At 45.0% G+C, this 15,361-nt stretch overlaps 1 protein-coding gene across 5 annotated transcripts in view; it reads left to right on the top strand.

Moving 5' to 3' along the window:
• Positions 1 to 15,361, top strand: part of LOC122563768 (interleukin-6 receptor subunit beta-like) — a 209,370-nt gene that overhangs the window by 125,151 nt on the left and 68,858 nt on the right. For all 5 annotated transcript variants that reach the window (XM_043717981.1, XM_043717983.1, XM_043717982.1 and 2 more), the window contains 2 exons: positions 372 to 454; positions 8,342 to 8,564. In XM_043717981.1, the coding sequence (XP_043573916.1) occupies positions 372 to 454; positions 8,342 to 8,564 (306 nt within the window). The remainder of the gene's footprint in view (positions 1 to 371; positions 455 to 8,341; positions 8,565 to 15,361) is intronic.

Raw genomic sequence — 15,361 nt, forward strand, 5'->3', positions numbered from 1 at the left:
AACTATCTTCAGTTGATGCAAGATCAGTTGTTAGTTTTAAATCTGAGGTAGATCAGCAAAGGTATTAAGGGATATGGACAAAGGCAGGTAATTGGGGTTAGGCCACAGATCAGCCATGATCTCACTGAATAGAGGAACAGATCTGATGGGCTGTATGGTCTACTCCTGTTCCTATATTCTGAGACATTTCCCTTTCTAATGTCTTACCAAACACTTCCAGGTATAGCATGCAGTGAGATTCAGAGTAAAGCTCCCTCTACACCATCTGCATCAAACACTCCAGGTGATTAACAGAAAGGTTCACAGGCACAGCACAGATCCGTGACACAGAAAAATCCTCATTAAACCTTGCTTACAATTTTCTGTTGTAGCTCCTGTGGGGATACCTGAAGTCTGGTGGCATTTTGAAGGTCCTGTTCAAGGTGAAAACATGTACATTCGAATGTTTTGGAAAGTGAGTAACTTGGAGAGAGAATTTATTCATTTTATGCTGTTGTAGATGCCTATGTTGATTACAGGGACTGTGGAAAGTCAGTCTTGAGATGTGACATGAGCTCAGTAAGGCTATGACTGATCTGGTTGTATCATCACATTACTGCTATACTACCACATTACTGCCTCCACCCGAAAAAAAATGACCCTGCTCACTGTCAAAAACCTAACCTGCTCAGCCTTTGAGAAACCTGCTTCCACCTCCATCTCTGTACCAAAAAATGTTCTGGGGAGCTTGAACATTGTTGGAGTTGCATCATTCATGCAAGTGAAGAATATTCTATTACGCTCCTGAGTTGTGTTCTCAACCTTTTGAGAGTTAGGAAGTTAGCTGCTCAACAAAGAATTCCTAGCTGCTGACGCGCTCTTGTTGTATTTATATATATATTTATATTAACTGAGGTTAAAATAAGTGGCTGCTGAGATATTGGATACATTGGTTGCCACTTTGCAAAATTCCTTATTTTCTGGAAAGGTACCATCAGATCGGGAAGTAATGAATGTAAGTCTTGTATTCAAGAAAGAAGGAACACAGAAAGCAGGAAGCTGCAGGTCAGTTAGCCTAGCATCTATCAAATGTAGAGTACTTGGACTTCAAGAAGACATTCAGTAAGATGCCATACCAATGAGTATTGCATAAAATGAGTTAATTTGCTTAGTCAACATATTAGCATGGATAGATATTGGTTGGTGAATTGAAAATATAGGACTTCAATCTTCCATTTTAAAACCTAAATCCATGTTGCAGTGAACCTTTTGGATGGATTTGTGCTAAGTTCACCTCGTTAATTGCCCACCACATCCCAAGGAGTTTGATTTCTACCCCATCTCACCAGATTTTGTTTCCACAACAACCCAGCTCTCAGTAGATATGCCAGAATTTACTGGTGTCCTTTGCTTTTACACCATCTTTAAAAACCCGTTGTGTACTTGGAAAAGCACTATCAGCCCAGAGCCGTCCTACATGGTTCCTTATATTGACTTCAGACAAGACTGACAGGGGAAATTGGTTCTCCACAATGTGGGTAGGGTCCTGCTGAATGGGGGCCATGACACCAGACTATTGCAGCCTGCTCTGAGGTATTCACCCAGATTAAAACAGTCTCAGCTGGTTGGAGGAACACTCAGTGCTATAGGAAGAAGGTTAATCATTCTCTCTGTTCTGCCTCCAGAAGGTTCATCATCTTCTCTCCTTTCATGTGAGACGTCACACTCACTTTGGGTCTGCTACTGAATCCATCTTCCAGCAAGGCCCATGTTCTACAACTCTCTCTATTGTCACAACTACTTCCCGAATTAATCTCCCCCCATCCCAAACTCCAATACTACTAACCGTGCTGCCTGCTGCCACCCGCCTCACTTAGGATACCTTCCCAAACAGTAACAGCTGGGAGGGTAGTTGAGGCAGGAAACCTCACAACCTTTAAAAGGTAGTGGGACAAGCACTTGAAATGGCATAACATTCAAGGCTACGACCTACAACTGGAAAGTGGGCAGATTTGTGTAGCTTTGGCAGTATAGACTTGACCAGCCGAAGGGCCTCTCCTGTACTATATAATTCTATTTTAACTCCCATCGTACCTGCCTCTATCTCATTCCAGGAGAGGAAAATGTCCATTAAGGGGAAGAAAGAGTCAAGATGGGTGTGTGCTGCCTGAGATTTGACTCTTCATCCTTTATGAGGTTAGGATCTGACTACCTGAAGCAGGGTCTGAACAAATATTGAAGGCACATTGTGCAGGGATCTCCTGAGAAAACTCTATCTCCCTTGACTTGACTGAGGTTTGCTGATAACTATGAGAAGCGTTTGGCTTTTGTGTCTGCGCTAAACAGCACTAAGTCTGGCATTCCTGACTAAGGATGAAAAGTGCAAAAATGTAAGGCAGTAAATCAATGAACACCCAGGTAGGCCCAGAGTGATTGGGTGCTGTTTTGGTGAGTGAAGAGTCTGGAGATACAGCCAAGTCCAGTCAATGAACTGAGCATGTGTTTCTGAGCACACAGTATCCTTGCTGCAGCATTACAATGAGTGTTACTGGGACAGCCTGAAGTGCAGCATTGATTTAGATTACTTACAGTGTGGAAACAGGCCCTTCGGCCCAACAGGTCCACACCAACCCTGCAAGAGCAACCCACCCAGACCCCTACATTTACCCTTTCACCTAACATTCCGGGCAATTTAGCACGGCCAATTAACCTAACCTAACTTGCACATCTTTGTGACTGTGGGAGGAAACCGGAGCACCCGGAGTAAACCCATGCAGACACAGGGAGAATGTGCAAACTCCACACAGACAGTTTCCCGAGGCAGGATTTGAACCCGGGTCTCTGGCTCTGTGAGGCATCAGTGCTAACCACCGTGCCACTTGTGATGTGCACAAGTATCCTGTAAGTGGACTAGAGATGTGCCGTGAGGATCTTTAGAAGCTGGCACATGTCAGACTTCAATGTGGGGTGTGTGTGGTCAGTGGCTGTGGAATGTGCCAGAGATGTTGCCCAGAATTCATTTCGAACACATAGTGAGCTGACTCCACCAAATATTTACTCTGGTGTCCTGCCTTCCTGTTGTCTAGCTTGTTTGATGAGTTTGATAAAATTGAAGTGTGCACATTCATGAGGTGACTTGTGGCATTAACAAGACATTTAACAATCAATAACAATGGTCAAATGGCAAATAACTGCTGCCAAAACAGAATCTTTCCCATTGGTTGTAAAAAGTATAAAAGATGGTGTGTGTTGCTTCTGATATTAGGTTGGTTTTGCTGGACTTTCTGTTCAATTCTGCCAAGTATCCCACCACTGGCTACCCTGCTCAGACCCTTAAGATTCCACCCAGCAAATGAATTAATGTGTCATTTTCAGCTTGTGAAACTTTAACTAGTCAGATACCACAACGGTCAGTGCTGGGACCTCAACTATTTGCAATCCATATCAATGTCATAGAGTCAGAGGGATTCTAATTATAATTATAATTCATGGAGTTGTAGAGCTGTACAGTACAGAAACAGATCCTTCAGTCCAAGTTTGTCCATGCTGACCAGATACCGAAATTAATCTAGTCTCATTTGCCAGCATTTGGCCCATGTCCCTCTAGTTCCACCACAGAATACACCAGATGGGCTCCTTCTTTAAAGACTGCAATTTCCCCATCCACATGCTTGATGATGCCCTCCAGCATATCTGATCCACGTCCCGCACCTCCACCCTCGAACCCCACCCCTCCGTCCCGCACTCCACCCTCGAACCCCACCCCTCCAACTGCAACAAGGACAGAACTCCCCCTGTCCTCACCTTCCACGCCACCAACCTCTATATACATTGCACCATCCTCCGTCATTTCTGCCCAACCACCTATGCTTCCCTCCCCAGCCCTATCCACTTTTCGTAAAGACCGTTCCCTCTGTGACTACCTAGTCAGGTCCATGCCCCCCATCAACCCACCCTCCCCTCCTGGCACCTTCCCCTGCCACCCCAGGAATTGCAAAACCTGTGCCCACACCTCGTGCCTCACCTCCATCCATGGCCCAAAAGAGCCTTCCACATCCATCAAAGTTTCACCTGCACTTTCACATGTCATTTACTGTGTCCATTGCTCCCGATGTGGTCTCTTCTACATTGGGGAGACAGGACGCCTACTCGCAGTGCACTTCAAAGAACAACTCCGGGACACCTGCACAAATCAACCCCACGATCCCATGGCCGAACACTTCAACTCCTGTTCCCACTTCACCAAGGACATGCAGGTCCTTGGCCTCCTCCACCGCCACTCCTTAACCACGCGATGCTGGAAGAAGAATGCCTCATCTTCTGCCTTGGGACCGTCCAACCCCAGAGCATCAATGTGGACTTCACCAATTTCCTTATTTTCCCTCCCCCCACCTTACCCCAGTTCCAACCTTCCAGCTCAGCACCGCCCTCATGACCTGTCCCACCTGTCAATCCCACCTATCCACTCTGCCCTCCTCTCTAACCTATCACCTTCACCCCCACCTCCATCCACCTTTGTACTCTCAACTACCTTCCCCCAGCCTCACCGCCCCTCCCATTTATCTCTCCACCCTTGAGGCTCCCAACCTCATTCCTGATAAAGGGCCTTTGCTCAAAATGCCAATTTTCCTCCTCCTCGGATGCTGCCTGACTGAGTCAAGAATCTGTGGAATTCACTGTCCTACTGTATATTCGGGACATTGAGTAAATTTAAATTTAAGAAGAAAATTGGAGCTTTATCAAGTCGTGAGGGTCATGAAGAACGTAAATAGACAAGGTCTTTTCCCTGGAGTGGGGGAGTCCAGAAATAGAGGGGAAAAATTTAGAAGGAACCTAAAGGGCAACTTTTTCATGCAGAAGGCAATGGGAGCGTATGGAATGAGCAGCCAGTGGAAGTGGTGGAGGCTAGTACAATTACAGCATTTAAAAGACATCTGGATGGGTTTATGGACCAAGTGCTGGCAAATGGGACTAGATTAATTTTGGATATCTGGTTGGCATGGACAATTTAGACTGAATGGCCTGTTTCATGCTGCACATCTCTGACTCTATGACTCTAAATGGTGGAGCAGGCTGAAAAGGCCAAATTGCATACTCTGGCTCTTTGTTCTAATTAACTGCATTTTAGAAATCCTTGCTGGCTGTCCTTGACTAACCCAATGAAAGGCATATTGAAGCACAGAGGTTTTGACACCACTGACTGGAAGGTGAAAGCAGGCATTGTAATATTATTCATAGGGATCTGAAAATTGATCTGGTTTGACACATGTCATTCTCAATTTGAAAGATGGAATTGCTAAATGCTAATATATTAGTGATGTTAAACTGACTGATCAGTAATTGTTCGGATTGTCCTTCCCTGTTTTCATGAATGTGAGTACTATATTTGGTACTGTGTAATCGGTTGTTGTGGTTCTGTTCGCCGAGCTGGGAATTTGTGTTGCAGACGTTTCGTCCCGTCTAGGGGGATGTCACCTAGACAGGGGACGAAACGTCTGCAACACAAATTCCCAGCTCGGCGAACAGAACCACAACAACGAGCACCCGAGCTCGGCGAACAGAACCACAACAACGAGCACCCGAGCTACAAATCTTCTCACAAACTTTGAACTGTGTAATCCTTTTGTACTGCCCCCAAATCAAAGGCACCAAGGAAGATTCTGGCAAGTTTTTCCACTGTCATTGGACTCATTTGCTTCAGTAATAGAGAACGCAAACTATCCAGATAACATGAGTTATTCTCGAAGGATAGCCATTTTTTCTAGTATCTCCTCCCTCTCAATTTTCACTCTTTTGATTATCTCTACAAATTTATCTTTAACTTTTTTTTTGTCATAACCCTCTTGCTTAGTAAACATTGACACAAATATTTAAGCTTTTGCAGCACATCAGAGTGTCTATCATCTTTGTCCCAAATAGTATCCACTTCACTTCTTACAACTTGCATACCAGTGGAAGGTTTTTGCTTTCCCTATTCTAAATCCTGTTTTTACCAGTCTTTATTCCTCACCATCCCCCCTTCCCCACAATCTGTTGTATTTGACCTGATTCTCACTTGAAGAATGCACCTGACATGCATACATTTTTTGTGGGTGTTCTGTTGCAAAACTGTTTAACTTCATGCATTGTATATATCTACATTATGCATTTTAACGTTTCTCTCCATGCGACCCAGAGTGCTTTCTCATTTCATCTCACCAAATTTGCTAAATTGACTAAGGACTCTGAGTCGGCCCCTTTGGCACCTCTCATGTGATTCTCACCTCATCCTAACACCTGCTATTACCAGAATGACTAACTACTGCTGGGATATCTCAGAAATAACTAGGTCATCTTTAAGAGGCTGCTATGCATCCAGATAAGCATCATCAGTCTGGGACTGCCCTGAATTTGGCCCAGAAGTGTGGACCGACAGGAGGCTGGAAGAACACAGCAAGCCTGGCAGCATAAGGAGGTGTAGAAGTCAACATTTCGGGTGTAACCCTTCTTCAGGACGGAGGTGGGTGTGGGGGGAGCTGACGGTAAAGGGAGAGGCAGGGGCAAGGTGGTGAAATGGGGAAAAGTGAAGACAGGTACGGGGTACGACCTGGTTGGTCAATAAGAGGAATTAATCCAGTTGGTGGCAGGGAGCAGTGGGAGGGATGGGGAGGGGCTGGGAAGAGAGTTGGATATGGCAGACAAGGGGAAATTGGTGTCTCATTTTGTGGACAGGGTCCTAGAGGAACTGATGGACAGCAATGGAAAAGCAGGACATTCTCTTATCCCAGGACCAGCAGAGAGGTCTATGTCTATGTTAGAGGACTATGTCAGAGTTATCGCCCAGATTATCCATCTGGAGAAAATGACCATAACACACAGAAGCAGATTTAAGCGATTCAGCCCATAGAGTCTGCCCTGCAATTCAATGAGATCGTGGCTGATCTGATACACCTCAATTCTACATTTTCGCTATCACCCTTGACTCCCTTATTCATTTCAAATCTGTCTCAGTCTTGAATATATTAATGATGCAACTTTGACAGCCTTCTGGTGAAGAATGTCAGTGACCATTGTTAGCTAAATTCCACCATACCTCTAAAAGCTCAGACTGTTTACTGCATCAACCTCCCAAAAAGGTTCATGCTCTACCACCCTCATTATTATGCACAACATCTGCCTCATTGCTGTTATCCACACATTCTGCAAGCCCCCTGTGCTGCCGACTCAGTCGCTTGGGGCAACTTCCCACCTGCACCAAAAATAACAGCTATTCCATCCATTTTCAGCACAGGAACAGGCCCATGATGTTGTGCCAAATAGGACACCAAATTAAACAAATCCCTTCTGCCTGCCCTTGGTCCATATCCCTCCATTCCTGACATTCATGTGCTTATATGAAAGTCCCTTAAATGCACCTATCATATCCGTCTCCTCTGCTACCCCGGCAGCACATTCCAGACTCCTACATTTTCCTACTCCTACTCCTCAAAACATTTTCCTCCCTCTCACCTTAAATGCATGCCCCCTACTATTAGACATTTCAACTCTGGCAAAAACATTCTGACTGTCAATCTTATCTGTGCATCTCATAACTGCTGTCCTTTTCCAGCACCACACTCTTGACACTAATTGTGCCTGAGCCGGGGTGAGTAAATTAGGGCAGTATTAGGAGTGTGTTAATTGGGGTTGGGTTAGTGGTAGGTTCATCGGGGCAGAGTAAGGGATGGGTTCATCGGGGCAGAGTAAGGGATGGGTTAATTGGTTCTGGGTTGGTGATAGGAGAAAGTGAGGATTGCAGATGCTGGAGACCAGAGTTGAAAAGTGTGGTGCTGGAAAAGCGCAGCAGGGCTTATGCCTGAAACATCGATTCTCCCGCTCCTCGGATGCTGCCTGGCCTGCTGTCCTTTTCCAGCACCACACTTTTCAACTCTGGGTTGGTGATAGGCTAATTGGGTTAGGGCAACAGATGGGTTAATTGGGGCTAGATTGGGGGTGGATTAATTGGGTCAGAGCAAGAGGAGGGTTAATTGGGGCTGGTTTAAGGTGAGTTATTTGGGCCAGGGTAAGGGGGAGGCTAATTGGGGTAGGGATATAGTGAAACCCTCCAGATGAAGGACTTATGCCCGAAACGTCAATTCTCCTGCTCCTTGGATGCTGCCTGACCTGCTGCGCTTTTCCAGCAACACATTTTCAGCTCTGATCTCTAGCATCTGCAGTCCTCACTTTCTCCTTTTTCTGTGAATATGCTACCTGATTAAGATGCTACTGAAACCTGACACATTCGTAGAAGAAATTGTGGAAAGTTGAACAAATCAGCTGATCCAGGCAGGTTTTGGCAAAGGTCACTGCGTTTGTTGTGAATTAATAGTCAATGTCTTGACAGGAACTGAAGAAGTCAGAAATGAATGGGAAGATCCGTGGCTACAGAGTGACATTTGGATGTGAACCTGACACCAATCATCCTGAGGTCACTTTGTGCAATACAACAAGTTTGAGCTGCAGAATCTCAACTCCGAAAGGAGATGGCAACATCTGTGTTCGTGCTTACAACGCTGCTGGGCACTCACCTGCTGCATTGCTGGCACTGCCTACTCTCCACCAGACAGGCAAGTTTCATGCAGCACTCTATTGCCTCTTAATTCTGGTGGTGGTGGGGGGGGGGGCAAATTGTAGCTCCAATTTCCTTCTTAAATTTAAATTTACTCAATGTCCCAAATGTACAGTAGGACAATGAATTCCACAGATTCTTGACTCAGTGAGAGCAGTGATTTCTTCTCATCTCGGTTTTAAATCTGCTACCTCTTATTCTAAAACTGTGGTACCATTATTCAGGAAGGGAACAAGGAATAAACCAGGAAATGACAGGCCAATGATGGGGAAACTATTAGATGCAATTCTGAAGGACAGAATTAATTTGCTTTTAAGGAGGCATGGATTAATCAAGATAAGTCAGGATAGTTTTGTTAATGGGAGGTCATGTCTGACCAACTTGATTGAATTGTTTAAACAGTTGACTCGGTGTGCAGATGGGGGCAATGCTTTTGATGTAGTCTACTTCACTTTAGCAAGGGTTTTGATAAGATCCTGTCTGGGATACTGTCAGCATAGGTAAAAGCCTAATGGGATCCAAGGAAATTTGGCAAACTGGATCCACAAATGGTTGAGTGACAGGAACCAGATGATGATGGTTGACGGGTGTTTTTCTGACTGAACATCTGTGTCTATTGGAGTCCCACAGGGATCAGTGCTGTGGTCCTTACTGTTTGTGATTTAAAATCAATGATTTAGACTTGAATGCAGGAGATGCAATTAGCAAGTTCACAGATCATTGAATCGCAGTATCCCCACAGTGTGGAAACAGGCCATTTAAACCAACAGGTATATTTCAGTATTCACCAGAGAGAGGGGCCTTGTTGATAGTGAGTACACCATGCACCAAGTTAATAGGCTTGAACAGATCGATATTAAGAAAGTGGATGTGCTGGAAATTCTGGGAAGCATCAAGGTAGATAAATCCGCAATGCCAAACCAGATCATAGAAACATTGAATAGAATCCCTACAATGAGTAAACAGGCCATTTTGGCCTAACAAGTCCACATTGATCCTCCAAAGAGTATTCCACCCAGACCCATTCACCTAATATTTTTCATTTCCCCTGACCAATGCACCTAATGTACACATCCCTGAATGCTATGGGCAATTTAGCATGGCCAGTTCAGCTAACCTGCACACTTTCAGATTTTGGGAAGGAATCAGAGCACCCAGAGGAAACCCATGCGACACAGGGAGAATATGCAAACTCCACATTGACAGGTGTCTGATATTGGAATCAAACCCAGATCCCTGGTGCTGTGAGGCAGCAGTGCTAACTACTGAGCCACCATGCTGCCCAAATATCCTTGGTTACTATGGGAAGCGAGGAATGAGATTGCTGTGCCTCTGGCATCCTCGCTGTACGTGGGGGCAGTGCCGAATAATTGGAAGGAGGCGAATGTTGTTCCTTTGTTCAAGAAAGAGAATAGGGAAGTTGCTGGGAATTACAGACCAGTCAGTCATGTCTGTGGTAAGCGAGGTACTGGAAAGGATTCTAAGAGATAGGATTTATAGCTATTTGGAAAAACATAGTTTGATTCAAGATAGTCAACATGGCTTTGTGAGGGGCAGGTCATTGCCTCACAAGTCTAATTGAGTTCTTTGAGGATGTGACGAGACAAGTTGATGAAGGTCGAGCAGTGGATGTGGTGTGTATGGATTTCAGTAAGACATTTGATCAGGTTCCCCACGGTAGGCTCATTCAGAGAGTTAGGAGGTACAAGATACAGGGAAATTTGGGCTGTCTGGATACAGAATTGGCTGGCTGAAAGAAGACAGCAAGTGGTAGTGGATGGAAAGTATTCTGCCTGGAGGTTGGTGACCAGTGATGTCCCGTAGGGGTCTGTTCTTGGGCCTCTGCTCTTTGTAGTTTTTATAAATGACTTGGATAAAGAAGTGGAAGGGTGGGTTTGCCAATGACACAAAGGTCGGTGGTGTTGTAGATAGTGTTGAGGGCTGTTGCAGGCTACAACATGACATTGACAGGATGCAGAGCTGGACTGAGAAGTAGCAGATGGATTCAACCTGGATAAATGTGAAGTAATTCATTTTGAAGGTTGAATTTGAATGCTGAATACAGGGTTAAAGGCAGGATTCTTGGCGGTGTGGAGGAACAGAGGGATCTTGAGGTCCGTGTACACAGAACCCTCAAAGTTGCCACCCAAGTTGATAGATAAAAACAATGACTGCGGATGCTGGAAACCAGATTTTGGATTAGTGGTGCTGGAAGAGCACAGCAGTTCAGGCAACATCCGAGGAGCAGCAAAATCGACGTTTCGGGCAAAAGCCCTTTACCCAAGTTGATAGGGTTGTTAAGAAGGGGTATGGTATGTTGGCTTTCAATAATAGGAGGATTGAGTTAAAGAGCCGTGAGGACCACACTCGGAATATTGTGTCCAGTACTGGTCGTCTCATTATAGAAGGATGTAAATGCTTTACAGAGGAGGAGATTTACCAGGATGTAGCCTGGATTGGAAGGTTTGTCTTATGAAGAGAGGTTGAATGAACTCGGGCTTTTCACACTGGACAGAAGAAGAAGGAGAGGTGACTCTCATGGTCCTCCAGTTCCGCCCCTTCCTCCCATTTGCAGAGTTGATTTGGGCGTGACTCAGCAGCTAAGCACCAGAAACATTAAGGGACAAGGGACTTTAGAGTCGATATCTTGTGTTGCAGTGAAAATCTCCCGAATTTTGGACCGGGAGGCTTGGCTTCAATTCACAGCTAGTGCAGCAGAGAGCGGCAGGAGCTGGGCGGAAGTGAAGTCAGAGCGCAAAGCCGGTCGGGAAGGTAAGTGATTGTAGGACCTGGGATCTAGAACACATCCACTCAAATAACAAAGTAGGGCCTCCCTCCCACCCTCCTCCTCTAACCTAAATTAAAAGTCCACAGACTTGCCCTAAAAAGAGGGTCCAAGGAAGTTCCTGTGGATTGAAGAGTGAGGCTTTAGCTCAGGAGTCTTTGACAAGGAGGTTGAGTGAAGTGATTACACCACAGTTGAAGAGGGTGAAGACATGACTGCCAAGCTGGTTCAGTGTGCTAAGTGCTTGATGTGGGAGGTCTGGTGTGTCTGGCTCGTATAAGTGTGGAAAGTTTGTGCACGTTCAGCTACTGACAGAGCATATTGCAGCACTGATGAAAGAACTCGAGGACCTTAGGCTCATCCGAGAGAACGAGATCTTTCTGGACAAGACTTTCAGCGAGGTTATTACACCGACCATACCAGAAGAGAGCAGAAGAGAGCAGATGATGAGGAAGGCAGAGAGGAGACAGGTGCAAGAGACCCCAGGGGAAGTACCTGTCATGAACAAGTTGAATCTTTTGGAAACAGTAGAGTCAGTCTGGGAGGTGGCCAGGTCTGTCAATCAAACGTTGTCGTGGAGGCAGAGCGGAAGAGTCGGACATCGCACAGAGTCGTGGTAATAGGAGACTCCATAGTGAGAGGAACTGACCGGGGTTTTTGTGGCAGCAGGTGGGACTTAAGGATGGTGTGTTGCCTTCCTGGTGCCAGGGTTAAAGACATCACAAACAGAGTGCAGGAAATCCTCAAGGATGAAGGTGAAGAGCCAGAGACGGTGGTACATGTCAGCACAAATGATGTCGGGAAGAAGAGGAGGTACATACTACAGCGGGACTTTGGAGAACTAGGAAGAAGGATGAAAAGCAGGACATACAGCGTGGTTATCTTTGGTTTGCTTCCAGTTCCTTGGGCTGGTGAGACCAGAAACAGGGAGATAATGGACTTGAAAGTGTGGCTGGGGAACTGGTGCAGGAAGCAAGGATTTAAATTCTTGGATCACTGGGTATGTTTTGTGGTAAGCATAAATTATACAAGAGAGACGGTTTGCATCTTAATAGGTTAGGGACCAGCATTCTGGCAGGCAGGTTTGCTACTGCAACACAGCTACGTTTAAAGTAAGTAGCGGGGGGGAGGGGACAAACTGGACGTTTAAGAAGGAAATTGAAGGGAAAGTTAGAACAAGGGAAGTCAAGATAGACAACTGTATCAATGAGGCAGAAAACTCAAAAAGGGATCATGCTGTAAGGTTGAGTGAAATAGGAGTTGATGGGAAGGGTGAGGGCAGTAAAAAATTAAAAATACTATATATGAATGCACGAAGCATTAGAAATAAGATGGATGAGCTTGAGGCTCTTTTGGAAATTGGCAGATACGATATTGTGGAGATAATTGAGATGTGGCTTCAAGTGGACAGGGCCTGGGAAATGAATATTCAAGGCTACACATGATACCGTAAGGACAGACTGACGGGCAGAGGTGGTGGGGTGGCCATGTTGGTAAGGGATGATATTCAGTCCCTTGCGCGGGGAGACCTAGAATCAGGGGATGTAAAGTCAGTATGGGTAGAGCTGAGAAATTCTAAGGGTAAAAAGACCCTCTTGGGAGTTATCTACAGGCCCCCAAACAGTAGTCTGGATGTCAGATGTAAGTTAAATTAGGAGCTGAAATTGGCCTGTCGCAAAGATGTTACTACAGTTGTTATTCGGGATTTCAACATGCAGGTAGACTGGGAGAATCAGGATGGTATTGGACCTCAAGAAAGAGACTTTGTGGAGTGCCTCTGAGATGGATTCTTAGAACAGCTGGTGCTGGAGCCGACCAGGGAGAAGGCAATTGTGGATCTGGTATTGTGCAACGAACCAGAATTGATCAGGGACCTCGAAGTGAAGGAGCCATTGGGAAGTAGTGACCATAATACAATAAGCTTCAATCTGCAATTTGAGAAGGAGAGGGTACAATCGGAAGTGACAAAATTTCTGTTTAATAAAGGGAACTATGGAGGTATGAGGGAGGAGCTGGCCAAAGTACAATGGTGCAATACCTTAGCAGGGGTGACAGTGGAGGAACAATGGCAGATATTTCTGTGTATAATGCAGAAGATGCAGGATCAGTTCATTCCAAAAAGGAAGAAAGATCCTAGGAGGAGGCATGGGCGGCCGTGGCTGACCAGGGAAGTTAAGAAACATATAAAGTTAAAAGAGAAAAAAGTTAACATAGCAAAGATAAGTGGGAAAACAGAGGACTGGGAAGCTTTTAAAGAACAACAGAGGATTACTAAGAAGGAAATACGCAAAGAAAAAATGAGGTACGAAGGTAAACTGGCCAAAAATATAAAGGAGGATAGTAAAAGCGTTTTTAGGTATGTGAAAGGCAAATAAATGGTTAGGACAAAAATTGGGCCCTTGAAGACAGAAACAGGGGAATATATTACGGGGAACAAAGAAATGGCAGAAGAATTGAATTGGTACTTCAGATCTGTATTCACTGGGGAAGACACAAGCAATCTCCCTGAGGTAACAGTGGCTGAAGGACCTGAACTTAAGGGAATTTATATTTGCCAGGAATTGGTGTGGAGAGACTGTTAGATCTGAAGGTTGATAAGTCCCCAGGGCCTGATGGTCTACATCTCAGGGTACTGAAGGAGGTGGCTCGAAAAATCATGGATGCGTTGGTGATTATTTTCCAGAGTTCGATAGTTTCAGGATCAGTTCCTGTGGATTGTAGGTGGCTAATGTTGTACCACTTTTTAAGAAAGGTGGGAGAGAGAAAGCAGGACATTATAGACAAATTAGTCTGACTTCAGTGGTGGGAAAGATGCTGGAGTCTATTATAAAGGATAAAATTACGACATATCTGGATAGTAGTAACAGGATAGGTCAGAGTCAACATGGATTTATGAAGGGGAAATCATGCTTGACTAATCTTCAGGAATTTTTTGAGGATGTAACTCTGAAGATGGACGAGGGAGATCCAGTAGATGTAGTGTACCTGGACTTTCAGAACACTTTTGATAAAGTCCCACATAGGAGGTTAGTGAATAAAATTAGGGCGCATGGTATTGGGGGCAAAGTACTAACTTGGATTGAAAGTTGGTTGGCTGACAGGAAACAAAGAGTAGTGATAAACGGCTCCATTTCAGAATGGCAGGCAGTGACCAGTGGGATACCACAGGGATCAGCGCAGCTTTTTACAATATATATTAATGATATAGAAGATGGTATTAGTAATAACATTAGCAAATTTGTTGATGATACTAAGCTGATGGGCAGGGTGAAATGTGAGGAGGATGTTAGGAGATTACAGGGTGACCTGGACAGGTTAGGAAAGTGGTCAGATGCATGGCAGATGCAGTTTAATGTGGATAAATGTATGATTATCCACTTTGGTGGCAAGAACAGGAAGGCAGATTACTACCTAAATGGAATCAATTTAGGTAAAGGGGCAGTACAAAGAGATCTGGGTGTTCTTGTACACCAGTCAATGAAGGTAAGCATGCAGGTACAGCAGATAGTGAAGAAGGCTAATAGCATGCTGGCCTTCATAACAAAAGGGATTGAGTGTAGAAGCAAATAGGTTCTTCTGCAGCTGTACAGGGCCCTGGTGAGACCAACCTGGAGTATTGTGTGCAGTTCTGGTCTCCAAATTTGAGGAAAAACATTCTGGCTATTGAGGGAGTGCAGCATAGGTTCACGAGGTCAAGAAAGAGTTGGATAGAGCTCTCAAGGATAGTGGAATCAAGGGTTATGGAGATAAGGCAGGAACAGGATACTGATTAAGGATTATCAGCCATGATTATATTGAATGGTGGTGCAGGCTCGAAGGGCAGAATGGTCTACTCCTGCACCTACTGTCTATTGTCTACTTGATAGAGGTGTACCAGGTAATGAGAGGCACAGATAGAGTAGATAGCCAGAGACATTTCCCCAGGCCAGGAATGGCCTACAAGGGGTCTTAATTTTAAGGTGATTGGAAGGGATAGAGGAGATGTCAGAGGTTGGTTCTTTATGCAGAGA

This window comes from Chiloscyllium plagiosum, chromosome 27 (assembly GCF_004010195.1).
Source record: "Chiloscyllium plagiosum isolate BGI_BamShark_2017 chromosome 27, ASM401019v2, whole genome shotgun sequence".
Lineage (NCBI taxonomy): Eukaryota > Metazoa > Chordata > Chondrichthyes > Orectolobiformes > Hemiscylliidae > Chiloscyllium > Chiloscyllium plagiosum.